General features: G+C 48.8%; 1 protein-coding gene across 5 annotated transcripts in view; it reads right to left on the reverse strand.

The window, feature by feature from the left end:
- SMC1A (structural maintenance of chromosomes 1A) overlaps nt 1–15,079 on the reverse strand; it is a 28,722-nt gene that overhangs the window by 7,242 nt on the left and 6,401 nt on the right. For all 5 annotated transcript variants that reach the window (XR_014788011.1, XR_014788012.1, XM_084835939.1 and 2 more), the window contains exons 5-18: nt 13,593–13,831; nt 11,683–11,941; nt 10,238–10,378; nt 9,504–9,586; nt 8,944–9,151; nt 8,626–8,811; nt 7,788–7,967; nt 6,772–6,918; nt 3,649–3,786; nt 2,873–2,989; nt 2,207–2,313; nt 1,946–2,087; nt 1,707–1,852; nt 13–166 (exon numbers count right to left, since the gene is read on the reverse strand). Coding sequence is in view for 3 of the 5 variants with exons in the window: in XM_084835939.1 (XP_084692065.1) it covers nt 13–166; nt 1,707–1,852; nt 1,946–2,087; nt 2,207–2,313; nt 2,873–2,989; nt 3,649–3,786; nt 6,772–6,918; nt 7,788–7,967; nt 8,626–8,811; nt 8,944–9,151; nt 9,504–9,586; nt 10,238–10,378; nt 11,683–11,941; nt 13,593–13,831 (2,247 nt within the window). In the remaining 2 variants the exon portion in view is untranslated. The remainder of the gene's footprint in view (nt 1–12; nt 167–1,706; nt 1,853–1,945; nt 2,088–2,206; nt 2,314–2,872; nt 2,990–3,648; nt 3,787–6,771; nt 6,919–7,787; nt 7,968–8,625; nt 8,812–8,943; nt 9,152–9,503; nt 9,587–10,237; nt 10,379–11,682; nt 11,942–13,592; nt 13,832–15,079) is intronic.

Here is a 15,079-nt window from a genome sequence, read left to right on the forward strand (position 1 = left end):
CACTCTCCTGACCTCCTCCTGGCTGATATCATCCATGGTGCCTTTGGAGAGGGGAAGTTTGATGTCCTGCATCTTGCAGGCCTGCAGCAAATTGTGGCGGTCGCTACGCTTCTGCTCCAGCTTGGTCTCAATGGCTGTCACCTCCTTCTGCAAGTGCGTCATCTCCCTGCAGACAGAGGCCAAAGAGGTGCAGAGTGAGAGGCAGGCCCAGAAGGCTGCACCTTTGGGAAGGCAGCTAGAAAGCCTTGAGACAGCTAGGAGTGCTCAGAGCTCAGCACTGTCTATTACTTGCCCACTGGAGTCAGTGTTGGAGGTCGACACTTCTTAGCCTTTATCATGGTTCCGAGACCCATCTGCCCCCATTGTGAATCGCAATTGGATTGGGGCCCTCCCAGGTTGGAGGCGGCAAGCACCACCTCTGACTTTACTGGGCTCTGCTCTGAGGAAGATCACACCCTAGAGACCCTTCTAATGGTGTAGAGTGCTCTGGGTGCAATCTCTGCTCCAGTGCAGCCCAGCCAAATCGGAGGCAGCATACCCCGGATGGCACAGGAGACTTATGGGTCACACATCAGGATGCACAGCCACACTCCTCTCCCCACATTGCATTTCCCTTGTTCTTTACCCGCTTGCAAGTGCTACTTATGGGCTGCACCTCAGCGGTCAATTGTGTCACCCACCAAGGGCTACAGGGGTGCACTTGCTCAAAACTTTATCTCAGGTTCAGCCTACAGGGAGGTGTGAGAAAAGGAGATTGGGGATTTTTAGTTGGGGGGAGAGTTTAGGGGGTACACAACGGAGGCCAATGAAATCACAGACAGTGTGGTAAGAGTAAGAAGAGTAAGAAACCATCACCCCTCTCTCTCTCTCACTGGACGCTCACGTTCTAGGAGCATGTGCGTGCATGCGAGAGATTGAGTAGCAGCCGCAGCACACGCCAGACAGAAGGGCACTTTTTACACAACAAATACTTAAAATATGGAATTCATTGCCACAAGAGGTGGCCTCCAGCTTAGAGGACTTTAACCGGGATCTCAAAATCTGGTTGCCAGTGGCAACTGTCCCTCTGCCTGTGGCAACTCCCACACACGCTTCCCCCAAAGATCCCTTCTCCCCCCCCAAATTTTCCACAAATTGCAGAATTGCCAGGTGCAAGAGACCCACTCCTCCATCCCTGTGGCATGCTGCCCAGGGAACTCAAGGGAGGGGCAGAGTCATGGCAGGCACAGATGTAGCCAGATGGCTGGCTACTAGACCAAGCCAAAATGTGTGGATCTCTGGGCTTAAAACAAACACTCTCCTAGGCCTGTCCTCCATCAATAGCTATTAACTCTGACAGCTAAATGGCACCTCCCTGCTCAGAGGAAGAATACCTCCCAAGTACTAGATGCTAGGGACAGACAACAGGGAAAGGTTTGTGCTGCCACAACCTGCTTGCAAGTTCCCCAGAGGCCCCTGGCTGGCTGTCACTGGACCCAGAAGGCTGCATTTGGTCCAATCCAGCACAGGGTTCTGCTCCAGCAGTTTTTACATTCTGCCATGTTCCCTCCTCCTGCCCTCAGCATTAGAAAGAGCGGAAGGGTATACATTCAACACAAATAACCTGAGATCACTCAGAACAACAGGCTGAAACCGAGGGAGCGGAGTGTCCCAGGGGGCCACCTTTCCCCCTTTCTCAAGGCCTGCCCTTGGAGGCCAAGACTCACTTGTTGGCCCCGCCCAGCTTCTTACGGATCTCCTCCATCTCATGGTTCTTGTCATTCACCTCGGACTTCTTGGCCAAGTGCTGGTTCTTCAGGTCCTGCAGCTGCGCCATGGTCTCATCAATGATCTTCATGTGCCGCTGCTCCTCCTACATGGGGATAGGAAGGGTGAGGCACGAGGTTCGCCCACTCTGTCTGGACCCTCTAGCCCGAACCCTCCCCAGCCATGGCCCCTCTTGCACCTTCTTGAGCTTCTCGATCTCCGCCTCATCCTTCTTGACCGTCTGCTCCCACATGTGCACTTTGTCCTGATCCTCCTTCAGCTGGTTCTTCTCATAGTCCAGCTGGATGCCCAGGCGGGTCTTCTGGTTCTCAAACTCCAGCCTGTAGTGGAGACAGGGGGAAAAGGTTGGGTCCTGTATCAAACCTCCCTCCCATCCTTGGGTGCATACAGCTTTTTGAGATGGGGAGACTCAAGGGGAGGGGAGACAGGAGGCCAGTACCTTTTCTTGGCAATCTCGTTCTGCCGCTTCACCTTCTCCTCCTCAAACTCCCGGATGTTTCTCACCCCAATCTCTCGGCAGAACTCCTCAAATACCTCGTCTTCCACCTGCAGGAATGGGAAGAGGCTAAATTAAGACAAAGGATGTTCACAAAGGGATGGGATGAGATGGAGCAGAGCAGCTTTTGTGTTGGCGTTTAAAAAACTAACGCCCTACCTTCACGGAACCCCCCCCCCTGACCTTTGTCTGCCATGCAACCCCTGTGCGTGTTAACCCCATGTTAAGCAAGAGGGTACCTAGAACACATCCCAGGCTTTGTGCATTATGGGGGAAGATCTGTTATGGGGGGTGGGGAAATAGCTGTCTTTCAGGGCAGCTTGTCCTCCATTACAGATCTTGTCATGGGAGGAACCCAGATAAACTTCTGAAGAAGCCCAGAGTTCTTATTGTTCTTATTACTGTCCACATTTGTATCCCAGCTGAATTGCCTGGAAGACAATTTTGAAAGCCACCAGAGAAGAACATGGATATCAAGATGTGGTCACATCCCACTACTTTCTTCCCTCTTTTCCCAAGACTGTTGGCCAGAACAGTGATATCCTGCTCCTTCCACATTTCCCTTTAGGCAATGCTTCTTCAGCTGCCCTCGGCCTTGATCCACCACACCTGGTTCATCTTCTCCTTCAGCTCCTTCATCTCACGCTCCCTCCCCTGGATGATGCGCTTGATGTCGTTGATGCGGGGCCCAAAGTTAGCCAGTTCACTTTCCAGCTTGGACTTTTCCTGTCGGGAATGGCACTGAATCAGGGGCACAGCTCAGGGGAGCAGAGAAAGTGACATTAGGAATCACACACACACACACACAGATCTTCTAAATGGAAAAGCCAAGCACACTTCAATCAATTTGGAAAATGGCACAATTGAGGCTTCAGAGTTTATACCTGGGGGTGGGACGGGCATAACACGCAGTTCACCAATGAAAATGCCACAGTAAACCAGGTCACCTTTTAAAGGGTGCTATTGTTTTTGCTACAACATACTAATGTGACTCCTCTTTTGGAAGGCTGTCCACTCTTCAGTATAATGCTGTTTTCCTAAAAGGAGGCTTGCAGCAGGTTTGCACCCACCCGAACAGCAAGAAGCTGGTCCCAGGATGCAAGTTAAGCTAATACAGATGTCCACTCTAGCCCAAGAGTTTAAGTGTTCCAACCAGGGGAGTGATGGTGGGGAATCAACTGGAATGGGGTTTTGCTCAGGGTTCCTCTGAGTTGGAAGCAGATGGACCTCCCCCAGTGGCTTCTGCTGCACTGTCTCCAACATCCACTACTTAGGAATCCCTGCTTTAGTTCAAAGGCAGAAGACAGCATTTCTCACATCAGGCATGGGGCCAACATGGAAGTTGGAGGCCTGAAAGGGCATCTGGCACCAGCAAGGCACCATACCTGGAGATTGAGAGCCAGGTGGCGGGTCTTGGTTTGCTCCAAGTCGCTCTGGGAGTATTTCAAGCGCATTTGCAAGCCGTGAGCCTGGGACTGGACCTGGCGCAGTTCCGCCTCCTTCCGCTTGGCCTTCATTTGTTCCTGGGAGAGGAAAATTTAGAGACAAAACAACAACTCTGAATGAGAAGATGACTTTGTTGCCATGCTGCAGCCACTTCTGAGAATTGCAGAGTTAGACGGCAGGGATACATTGAAGAGGATTAAAGAGGAACCCTAACCCTGTCTCAGGAAGCTGAAAGATGCCAAGGCAAATGATTCCCAGCAGGCGAGTTTTTTAAATAAATAGACCTGGGTCCCTAAAAAGAGGAATTTGATGCCGTGCATAAACAGTGCAATTTCAAGCAAATTTGACAGTGTCCTGTAACAACTTAATAAATCCACAAGTTCACTGAGGCATGTCTCTCTATAGGCAACAAGGCTATTTTATCAAATGCATCCCAAAGCTCAGGACACAACAGGCTTGTTAGTATGCAGTGTATCACAGGACTATTTTCCAGTTTTGCTACAGCAGACTAAGCACAGCTCCTCAGCTGGAATTTGACAATTTCAAAGATTATGATGAGCAAGTCTTATGATGGATGCCTCCGGGAAAGTGTTATGTATGAGTAGCACAAGTACACAGAGGATTCCCCCCCCCCCCCTGATCCTATCAACAATCACGCTTCATTTGAAAGAGCAGAGAGAAAGAAAGAAATCTTCCAAATGAAGTGTGAATGTTGATGGGTTCATTGCGGGGGAAAGCCTCTGCATACGTATGCTGCTCATACAGAACATGTTCCCAAAGGTATCCATCATAAACAATGCTCGCCAGAATAATTGAAATTGCGAAATGTCAGTGGAGTAGCCGTGCTTAGTCTGCGGTATAACACACATACATAAATTTGAATAAACCTGACAAGGCAATGTCACCCCTAACTAAGGACAGAAAAAAAAATATCTAGGTCAGATACTCCACAACATATTCGCTCAGCCAGACACTGGAGAAAGCCCACTGTCAGAGCTTGGAAAAGCAAAAGTATGAATTGTCTGACTAAGATGCCCATTGAGTGTCTTATGAACACGGGAGTTTCAAAATAGAAGATCACTTCAGGGAAATCACAATGAAAACACACATTTTACAGCAGGGGTGGGGAACCTTTGGCTCTCCAGATGTTGTTGAACTACAACTCTCATCATCCCTGATCATTGGCCATGATGGCTGGAGTTGATGGGAGCCAACAGCATCCATAGGGTTCCCCACCCATACATTAGAGCAGGGGTGGCAGCTTGTGGCTCTCCAGATGCTTTGGCTTACAAGTCCCATCAGCTCTCATGAGCACAGTAAACGGTGAAGAATGATGGGAGTTGTGGCCCTCCAGATGTTTTGGCCTACAAGTTGCCCACCCCTGCTTTAGATAGTGAATCACATGCCATGCAATCCTCAGCATATTTACTTGGAAGTAAGCACCACTAAGTTCAATGGGACTTACTTCCTAGTAAGTCTGGATTGTAGCCCAAAAGGTCTAATTCTCCCGGAGGTAGTAAATTCTACAGCTGGTTTGTACCACTTCAGGCTGCAGTTGGGGGCTTACATGAAATAATGTTCTTGCATTTAAAAAAAGCGGGGAGAACACATTCCTTTGCATTAAAAAAACACCTAGAAGTGGAGAAGAATTCAAATCTAGCCTTCTCACTGACCGGCTAGTTTTGTATATGCACACACACATGTGTGCGCATATGTAAGAGCGCACGCGCACGAGAGAGAGAGCGGACATGGGCCTCTATGTTTTATATATTTCTAAATAAATAAGACTACTATACTGTTTAATATAATGAAATCCCTAAGTGGTTCGCAATACAATGTATATATAATACAACATAAAAACATAAAATAATACTTTAAAACTTTACAGCAACACAACAATAAAACAGGACAGTGTCATAACCCTTTAGAGGTCAGAGAAAGCCTGTGCAGACAAATACGTTTTCATGGGAGAGTGCTCTAGAGAATGAATGCCACCACTAAGAAGGCCTATTTACATGCTATTACCTGGCGACATTCTATTGGTCACAGAATGACCAATGAGGCTTTCTCTGAAGATTTCAGAGGTCAACCAGTATACAGGGAAAGGCAGTCAGCTCTCTCATGTATACACACACACACTCACAAAAAGGGCATATTCTTGTATACCATTTTGTATGGGGGAGCATTCCATTGTTTGGGTCCCTGCCTGCAATCTGAAGTGGTAATAGCGCAGACCCTGCTTTACCACCTCCGGGGGAATTGGGCCCAAGACCTGCCTCCAGCCATCAGTGATGCTTCACAGAAGCTGCTCGTGCCAGCAGCCTCTTCTCCTGGCTAACCTCCAAGGTTCCTTCTTCTCCTTAAGACAGAGTACTTGCTAAGTTAACAACTAGGTACTATTGCTCATTCCCTTGGTTGTCATTCTTCCCAAGCTTGAAAATTAGTGCCCTCAAGGTGCTCATTGGTTTAACCATCTCCACTCACTGAGGCCAGATTACTCACACTTGGGAGGTGTGGGGGGAATGTGTAGTAGCTCTTACGTTCATAGAACACCAATGAAATCAGACAGTGGCTGATGAAGGCTCAGAAACGAAAGAAGCGGGAGCTTCTAGAGGGCAGCACAAGGGATGTCTGCATTCAACATAGTTCCTTCACTCCCACATCCAACATGGCTCCCCTTGTTGAGGAGAACAAGACATCGCATCCCTCTCCAGCAGAATCCCCACTTTATCTCTCAGCCTTATGCTTTCACCAAACAGTTCTAATCTCTAGCTAAAGAACTCTGCTAGAGACAAAATCCTCAAAATGCTTTGGCTATGTGCACTTTTACTCTGCATGTAGAGTTTTGGTGCCAACATCTTCATCCCAAATGCCCTTCCTTTTAGTGCAGTGCAGCAATATACCCCCTGAATATCACAAAGCAGTCCAACACATATTCAGAAGTGAGACCCTCCAGTGGTGCTCCAGATACTAAAAGGTCAATTTCCCCCCCCATCCACAATATCTATAGCTTACAGCAGAGGTGGGCAGGCCTTATTGTTACAACTCAAAGCAGTTCCAACCTTTAGCTCCTCCGTCAGCCTCTCTTTCTTCTCTTTCAGCTTGTCCACAGCCTTTTCGTCCCAGCGCCGGGCCTTAGCTTTCAGGTCACTGGCACCTCCTGAGATCACCCCTGACTTCTGGAACAGGGTTCCATCCAACGCTACAGTCTGCAAGAGAAAGACAGAGATGGAAGACAAGGCATGTCACATGACAAAGAAGAAAAAAGATCAAGTCTTGGCTGGCAGACACAATGGCAGCTAGCAACAGCTACAAACAATGATTCTGTGCAAGAAGGAAGCAGCATTCTTTGGGTTAGAGCAGGGGTGGGCAACTCATGGCACTCCGGATGTTTTGGCCTACAACTCCCTTGATCCCTCACCATTGGCTATGTTGGCTAGGGCTGATGGGAGTCACAGGCCAAAACATCTGGCTGGCCACAAGATAGAGCAAAGGCAGGGCAGGGGATATTCTGCAGTTCCGTGCAAACACAGATTTGGAAACTGAGGGCAGAATTCAGCATCCTGAGCATTTTACCGTTAATAATTTTTTTAAATTAAGAGCAAGCTTCCAGCCCTTCTGGCTGCAAAGACAGACATGTGAGGACGCTGGGTAAACCATCACAAGCCAAACAGTGGCAGCAGAGGAAGGTTCGCACTGGTAAGACACTTCGACATCAGTGTCCTGTATTAGCTGTTTCCCCCACCCACAAATAGCAGGAACCAAATACTTTCTTCAATGCAAATATCAGGGCAAGCTCTTGGTTGTTATACATTTATGCAAAGTCAAAGCATTCAGGTTTCCTTTGTGCAGTTTTGACTTGGATTGCATTTGTGGGATTGTGGGAGGATTGAGGTCAACATAGTGAAGCCTCCCTGAAGCTGGGTCCCTCGACGTGTTGGACTACAATGTACATCATCCACAAACACCAACCCCCCACTGGCTTGGGGTGATAGGAGTTGTAGTCCAACAGGTCTGGGGGGTGCCAGCATGGAGAGGGCTGACATACAGGGTGATGGGAAGGTTTAGCTCCCCTGACCTTGTGGCGCTGGTGCCCCCCAAAGGCAATGCGGCGAGCATCCTCCACGTTGTCACACACAAGGGCATTCCCGCAAGCGTACTGCAGGGCCTTCTTGATGTGAGGAGGCTCATAGCGAATCACGTCGATCACCAGCTTGGCTCCCTTCAGCTCCCGGAGCTTCTCATCTGTGGGCTTCACCTGAGAGAGGGGAACAGACAGACTATAAATCAGGCTCATGTAGCATACTGGCCGTTTGGCTTTGGAAGCGGGCAGGGGCACAGAAAGTGACAAGTTTATGCCAGCTTGCTTTGTCCTCATACTTTTACTCCAACCGGTGAACTTGGGGGGGGGGGGCAGAACTGCAGTCCTTTCCCCTTTTCCAGGGTATAGGTGTACCTTCATTTCAAAAGCAAATAGTCATAAAGTGGGGTGCGTGCCTGGGGAGGAGAAGACTGCAAAAAACATGAGTTATGTGGGAGGTATTGAATGGAACACCCACATGGGTATGGCAAATTTGAGAGAGGGCTCCCTGTGGAAGAGTTTGGGCACCCACAGTGCCCAACTGAGGGTGAGAAAACGAGAGAGACAGACCACCTTACCAAGGATAGACTAGACCAAACATGTGGTTCATCTATCAATAACCCACCATCCCCACATTTATATCCCACCCTTTCTCCAAGGAGCTCAGGCAATGGGATTACCCTATGTTATCCTCACAGCAACCTTGCAAAGCAGGTTATGCTGAGAAATAAGAGACATGCCCAAGGCCACCCACAGAGCTCCATGGCTGAGGAGAAATTCTAAACCAAATTTTTCCTTGTCAAGTCCACTACACCTCACCTTCACTAAGCCTCACCTCAAGATAGTCAAGCGGCAGGAAGGTCTCGGGCTCTCCTCGCTGCTCCTTGATGTACTGGATGCAGTCCCGGCCAGTCTTCTCCGAGTCAACAATGATGGCGTCCATGTTTTTGCCCAGCACCTTGGTGACTGCTATCTGGTATTTCTTCTGGGTGGGCTGGCAGAGGTCAATCAGACGGCCATACTGAGGAAAGCAAGGAAGAAGAATGAGGCAGGCAGGACTACTCTGATCCCACCTCACATTTGCTTCGCCACACGGCCTAGGCCCGGCCCAGCCAGATTTGTAGCTTGGTGTGTTTTTTACAGCGCCACCTACCACAGAGCCAGGGTAGAGGCGCTTGATGCTTTCCATGATCTCGGCCTTGCGCTGCTGCCGGCTGTTCTCCTGCCGGTCAATGCGGGCGTCCCCCAGCTGCTCCATCACCTGGTTCAGCTCCTTGTTGATCTCATCAATCCGGCGCTTCGCCAGCTCTACCTCCTCCGTCAGCTCCCCTTCCAGCTTCTTCTGCTCTTCCAAAGACTGCCTGAAGAAAGAGCAGCGAGATGATGACGCAGGAGCAGAAGGACAGGGCTAGGCAACCTGGTGCCCTCCAGATGTTTGGGACTACAACAGCCATCAGCCCCAGCGTGGCCAATGGTCAGGGATTACGCAAGTCGCAGTCCAAAACATCTGGAGAGTAATGGCTGTCCTGCCCCTCCCATAGGCACACTATGCCAGAGAATGTGCTGGAGCTACCATGATTTCTTCTAGGGTGGCTCCTTCTAAGAATCCCCAAAGGCCAACCAACTTCCTTCTCCCTTCCTCGCACTCTACTCAAGACACTGCCCCCCCGCCAATATTATAACGATTGTGTGTCCCACCATCCTGACCCTTACTTGCTCGTGGCGATGTATTCCTCCAGCTTTTCAATGCGCTTCTGGTTCTCCTCGATCTCTCGCAATTTCTGCTTTATCTTGGCCTAGAGAAAAGAATGAGTAAAAAACACCTAAGCAAGCACCAGGCAGGTTAGCTCAAAGTCAGGGCCTGGCTCAAGCAATGCCAAGCCTGAGGCTGTCACTGCCTCCAAAGAGAACCACCTCAAAAGGCAACACCAGGAGGACAGGAGAGGAACCAAGGAGGTAACTTAATCCATTGGTCTTCAATTGGTTAGTCACAACTCCCACTGAAAGTGGTTCACATCAGAGGTGGGTGGACACACAAAAGCCATCTTTGGCAGAAAAAGAAAGACAGAGAGAGAGCAAGGGGCGGGGGGAGGTACACATATTGTACAAGATGCATTTGTTTTATTTTTTTAAGTGGGTCCATTGTAGCAAGTTCAGATGTTAAAGGTTAGTCTCTGGATCCCACTGTTTCACAGAGGCACAAAATTCTACACTTCAAGCTTCCTTGACAGCTTTTTGATACGAAGAATAAATGGAATTATGCCATTTCACTCCATTTGTGTAATATATACAAACGGTAGATTCTTGGTACAGAATTTGGACCTCCTGGGTGCAGATTATTTTGTAAAGTATGGAGTATGCAAATCCCTGGGTATGGGAACACAGGCAGAGTCCTGGGAAGGAGAGAGAAATGGGGAGAGCCTGCAAAGACGCTCAGAAATATTCACCTCAGTTTCTACTTTCTTCCTTTCCTCCAGATCCAGTCGGTCCTGATCTGCCTTCTGGTCACGGTTGAATTTCTCCAGCTCTTGGGCCAGGGTGGCCGCTCTCTTGCTGGCCTCCTCCTTCAGCCGGTGATATTTCTTCACCTGTTTGATAAGGGTGCGGGGGAGAGGAGGAAAGAAAATGATGATGATAAATAATTTTGCTTATATACTGTACTTCCTCCCAAGTGATCTCATGATCCATTTAGGGCAGGGGTGCAGAACCTCTTTCAGCCCGAGGGCCAAATTCCATTTCAAAGAAGCTCTTGGGCGACGCGTTCCAGGGGTGGGCGGGGCTAATAGCAAAAGAGATGGGGCCAAAATACTGGCCTATTTTAGCTTAGAGCTCTTACTGCCCATAACTAAATCAAACCTTTAGAATATGGAAAAAACTGCACAAAAGCCGGGAAACCACCAAATGATCGGTGCTGGGGAGCAAGGAGATGGGGGAGTGGCCACCAGGGGGCCTAAAAGGGGGCTGGACTGGAACCCTGGGCTTGAGGTTCCCTACCTCTGATTTAGGAACACCTGCCCAGGATTCCATGCTCTAATTCAGAGAGGTCCTTGCCTGGGAAAGAAGGGGACTATCCACAGAAACTGATGTTGGGCCATAGTGCTTTTTAGGCACTTAGAAAGGCCGATACTTCCTACTTAGCCCAGGCTGGGCATTGAGGAGCAAAGCCAAGAAACTCCCTTTACTGTGCTCCTTGAACATTTCTCCACCTGTGCCATTTCTCCATCTGAGCTTTCCACGGTGCACAAACAACTTCTTCCTCCCAGCTGATGGAGAATTTGGAAAGAGGGCACCCTCAGCTGTAGACCAAACCATTTGCAGGTTCAGAAATCACAAATTTAGTCTCTGGCATCTGAAATGGAAGCGCCTCTCCACTTTCAAACCTGCCTGGGAACTCTGCTCCATTTCCAAGAGCTTTCTCTCTTCCTCACAGCTTACAGATGGGCGGTCAGTGGGTATAAGGGATAGCACCCTTTTGGCGGTGGCCCCCGGGTTACGGAAAGGCCTCCCAAGAGAGGTATGCCTGGCCCCTGCGTTGCCCGCTTTTAGGCAAGCTTTGGAGACAATTTTATTTCAGCAGACTTCAGGCTGCTGCTTTTAAAATAACTCCTGCCTTACTGTTGTGATTTGTTTTGTTGCTGTATTTCATTTTAGATCCTCATGAGCTGCCCTGAGTAGATCTTGATACAAAAGGGTGGGATATAAATTAGAAAAGCAAATTATAGAAATAAACTGACTTGAAGGGGTTTCAGGTATCGTGGCTGGGAAAGGCTTTGGAGAGCCACAGTACATGGCTAGATGGGCCATGGCCTGACCTCTACCCCGATTTTGGATCATCCTGTGTCGCAGAATGCACCATCCCCCAGCAGGGATGATCCCAAAGCCTTGAGCAGACCTGGTTCTCCTCCAACGTGAGGTCCCGGCCCTGGCTCTGGCTCTCTTCTTCCATGCGCTCCTCAAACTCCTGCCGGGCCTTCTCCACAGACAGCATCTCCTTCTCCAGCTCATCCATGTCACCCTTGCGCTTCTTGTACTGCTTCTGGGCATTCTGTAGAGACTTCTTGGCAGCTTCCAGTTTCTTGATCTTGTGAGACGTATTTTCCTTGGCCTTGATGTACTGGGGGCGCTTCTGGTTCAGCTCAGAATCCTTTTCCCTGCCAAAACAACATTTGTTAACCAAACTATTCTACGACTAATCTCCGGGAGAACCCAAGACACATGGATCATGCTGTAAAGCAGGAGTCCTCGATCTTTCTGGGTTGGTTTGGCACATTTGAAGTTCTGAGAGTGCCATGGGCACCCTCACAAAATGGCTGCCAAAACGGCTGCTATAGCGGGCATGGCAGGCCACAAAACACTCATTTCCCAGAAGGTAAATTGGTGAAACTAGAAGAGAATTAACTTGTCCAAGAACCTAAATACAAGGCAGAGGTGGGGGCTGAGCTCCCAAACACAAAACCACTCTGTTGAACCCAAATGAAAATGGCACAGGAGGGCAGCACTTTGCTTTGCAGCATGCCAGCATCCCAGTTAAAAAAGATATTTAATTTTAAAACATCTTAAGAAATAAAATAAAAATCAGGAGTGGCAGGGAGCCTGGCAGGCACCAAGAGAGGTGTGTGAGGGTACCATAGGCACCACGCTGGAGACTCCAGTAAACAGTGTTGATGATCTCTTGGGACCCTGTCTGGATCATGAATTTTTCTGCACTGCAACATGTAGATGACCTATCACAGTGGGTTTCAGAAGGACCCGCACACTCACCCAGCTGTGTGCAAACCCCTCCTCTGTGGTGCTGTCCCACGTAGCTGTAGTATCTGTGTGAATACTGCAACTATGTGGAGAGGGGAATCTGATCACATGGTCTTTCCGGCCCAATTGGCATCCCACTGGGGGGGTGCCAATTAGGCCGGAAAGACCCACACAGTTGGCCCTACCTACACTATTATTCAGACACAAACCACAGCTGTGCAGGTCAGTGGCCCAGGAAAGCAGGCCCTGTGCAGCTTGTCGCAGAGGATCCCGGAGTAGGGCTCTGGGTTGCACATTCCACTCAACTGAGGCATTGCCTAGTCCCGTTAGACCTCACTCTTGCTTCAAGTGCCCCAGAACACAAACACAACGCTCCAGAACACAACCAACACATGACAGAAGAAGACTGATGATAACAGGCAACCATTTTTCATTTGGGGGATGCAGCAAGAAGTGTACCTTAAAAAAAAAAAAGAAAGATGATGCACGCATGGAACAGGCCTCATCTTAGAAAAGGCGTATTCCTTCCTGGATGAGAGAAGAATTCTGATCAACTAAAAGGGTGCCCATATTAACTGGGCACCACTCTTTCCTGGTTTCATGTGTCTGTGTGATCGACAGAGAGTTACGTGATAGACAGAGAGAGACTGACTTGACCTATAGTCAGTGGCTTGGCTCACTTTCTTGAGTAATTTGCTCTGCATGATATCTGTATGTGTTTTAATTCTCCATCACGGATAATACGCAGGGCAAATTGCGCTTGGAACTAGTCATAGCCCCAGTAATTTCCGTATGTAAAATGGGACAATTAATAAATTGGTTGTCTGGTGGATTTTTAGGATTTGTTGTTCGACCCCTGATCTCTATATAAACTCAGATCTTGCATATGCAGGTCACCCAAGTTGCTCCGCCCTTCAAATTGTCCTTGTGTGATGGACACAAGGATGGTAGAACCCAGAGCTCCAGATGTTTGGGGTTTTGTTTTTAAAGAGTAGACCCCGCAAGCCTGAAGTCTGGCGTGTCCCGTCCAATACCAAACTCTAACAGCCTTACTTGATCTCCTTCTCGATTTGCTGCTGCTCCCTCATCACTTTGCCCAGCTCCTTCTTCTTGTCCTTGAGCTCATCCTCCACTTTATCCATGCGCTTCTTGTCCTTATCAATCTCTTTGTTCTTGGAGCCCAGCTCCTTGTTGAGCTTTTCAATTTCAGCTTCGTTGTGGTACAGCTTGAAGAGCTGCAGCTGGACTTGAGCTCGAACAACCTCATCCTTCAGGCGCTGGTACCGATCCGCCTGGCTCCCAAGACAGGAGAGCAGAAAGCATCAGCTGTTGGGTCATATGGTTCAGATCAAGGGAACCTCAAGTCCCAAGCTATTCACTAAGGACAGAACCCCCAAGTCAGCCCAGTTCCCATTAGCAACACCACCACCATAGGCTTAGGGCAGGGGTGCTGAACCTATTTTGGCCCGAGGGCCGAATTCCAATTCAAAGGAGCTCTCACGGGCTGATTTGCAGTGGTGGGCAGGGCCGAAGGCAAAGGGGCAGGGCCCCCAAACCCAGCACATCTTAGTTCGAAGCGCATTCTGCCAGTGACTAAGCCTTAGGAGAGGCATCTTGACCTTTTAGAATGGGGAAGAAACTGCACAAAAGCTGGAAAACTTCCAAAAAACGGGGAGGGGGCTGGGGGGAGGGGATGTGGCCATCTGAGGGATCCTGAAGAGCTGGATTGGACCCAGGGCCTGAGGTTCTGTGCTGCTGGCTTAGGGCTACAACATGCACTTAATCCTACTGCACTTACCTGAGAGGAAGTCCCATTGCACTCAATGAGGCTTACTTCTGAGCAGATATGTATATGATTGCACTGTTAGTTGATCAAACATTTCTATTAACCAATTTAAATCTTTGATTGATTCAAAAAGCCAAAAAGGTACTACACAGTCCATAAAGAAATAACAGTCATACCCGCAGTCTAACAGAAAACGTTCAGAGCTGAGGAAGTGTAGCAACTAGGAGACTGAGCTAGGAATCAGAAAGTCCCGGTTTGAGTCTCGCTTCTGCTGTGAGGCGGCCTTAAGCTAGTCTCTCAGCCGCAGCCCTTCATAGGGATAAAACCTACCTTACAGGGTTGTTGTAAGGATTGTAACAAAATAGTGATACTACAAATACAGTCTGTGTCCTTCCTACCCCCAGTAGCAACACAGATAACATAGGTTTGAAAATGTAGTTTTTAAAAACACTGCAAATATTTTTTAATAGACAGGTAGCTCATAAATGTGTAGCACATAAAATAAATGTATTCAAAGTGCTTCGGATATTCAGAAATGCCAGCTGCTATTATGATGAACATCAAAAGGTAGGGAAGAAAGAAAGGGAGCAGAGGAAAGGGTACATAGCAGAGAATTGCCTTGGATGACTGAATTTCATTTACACACATACCCCTCCTCCCCACCCCTGTGGAGCCTGCAAGTGCCCCACTCAGTTTTCCCTGCACCCAGATGATCAACAGGGCTGTGGGGAAAATACTCTTGTTCCAGTGCTGC

The sequence above is a fragment of the Heloderma suspectum genome, chromosome 2, assembly GCF_057233095.1.
Source record: "Heloderma suspectum isolate Gila_16-S chromosome 2, 16-S_ref, whole genome shotgun sequence".
NCBI classification, from domain to species: Eukaryota; Metazoa; Chordata; class Lepidosauria; order Squamata; family Helodermatidae; genus Heloderma; species Heloderma suspectum.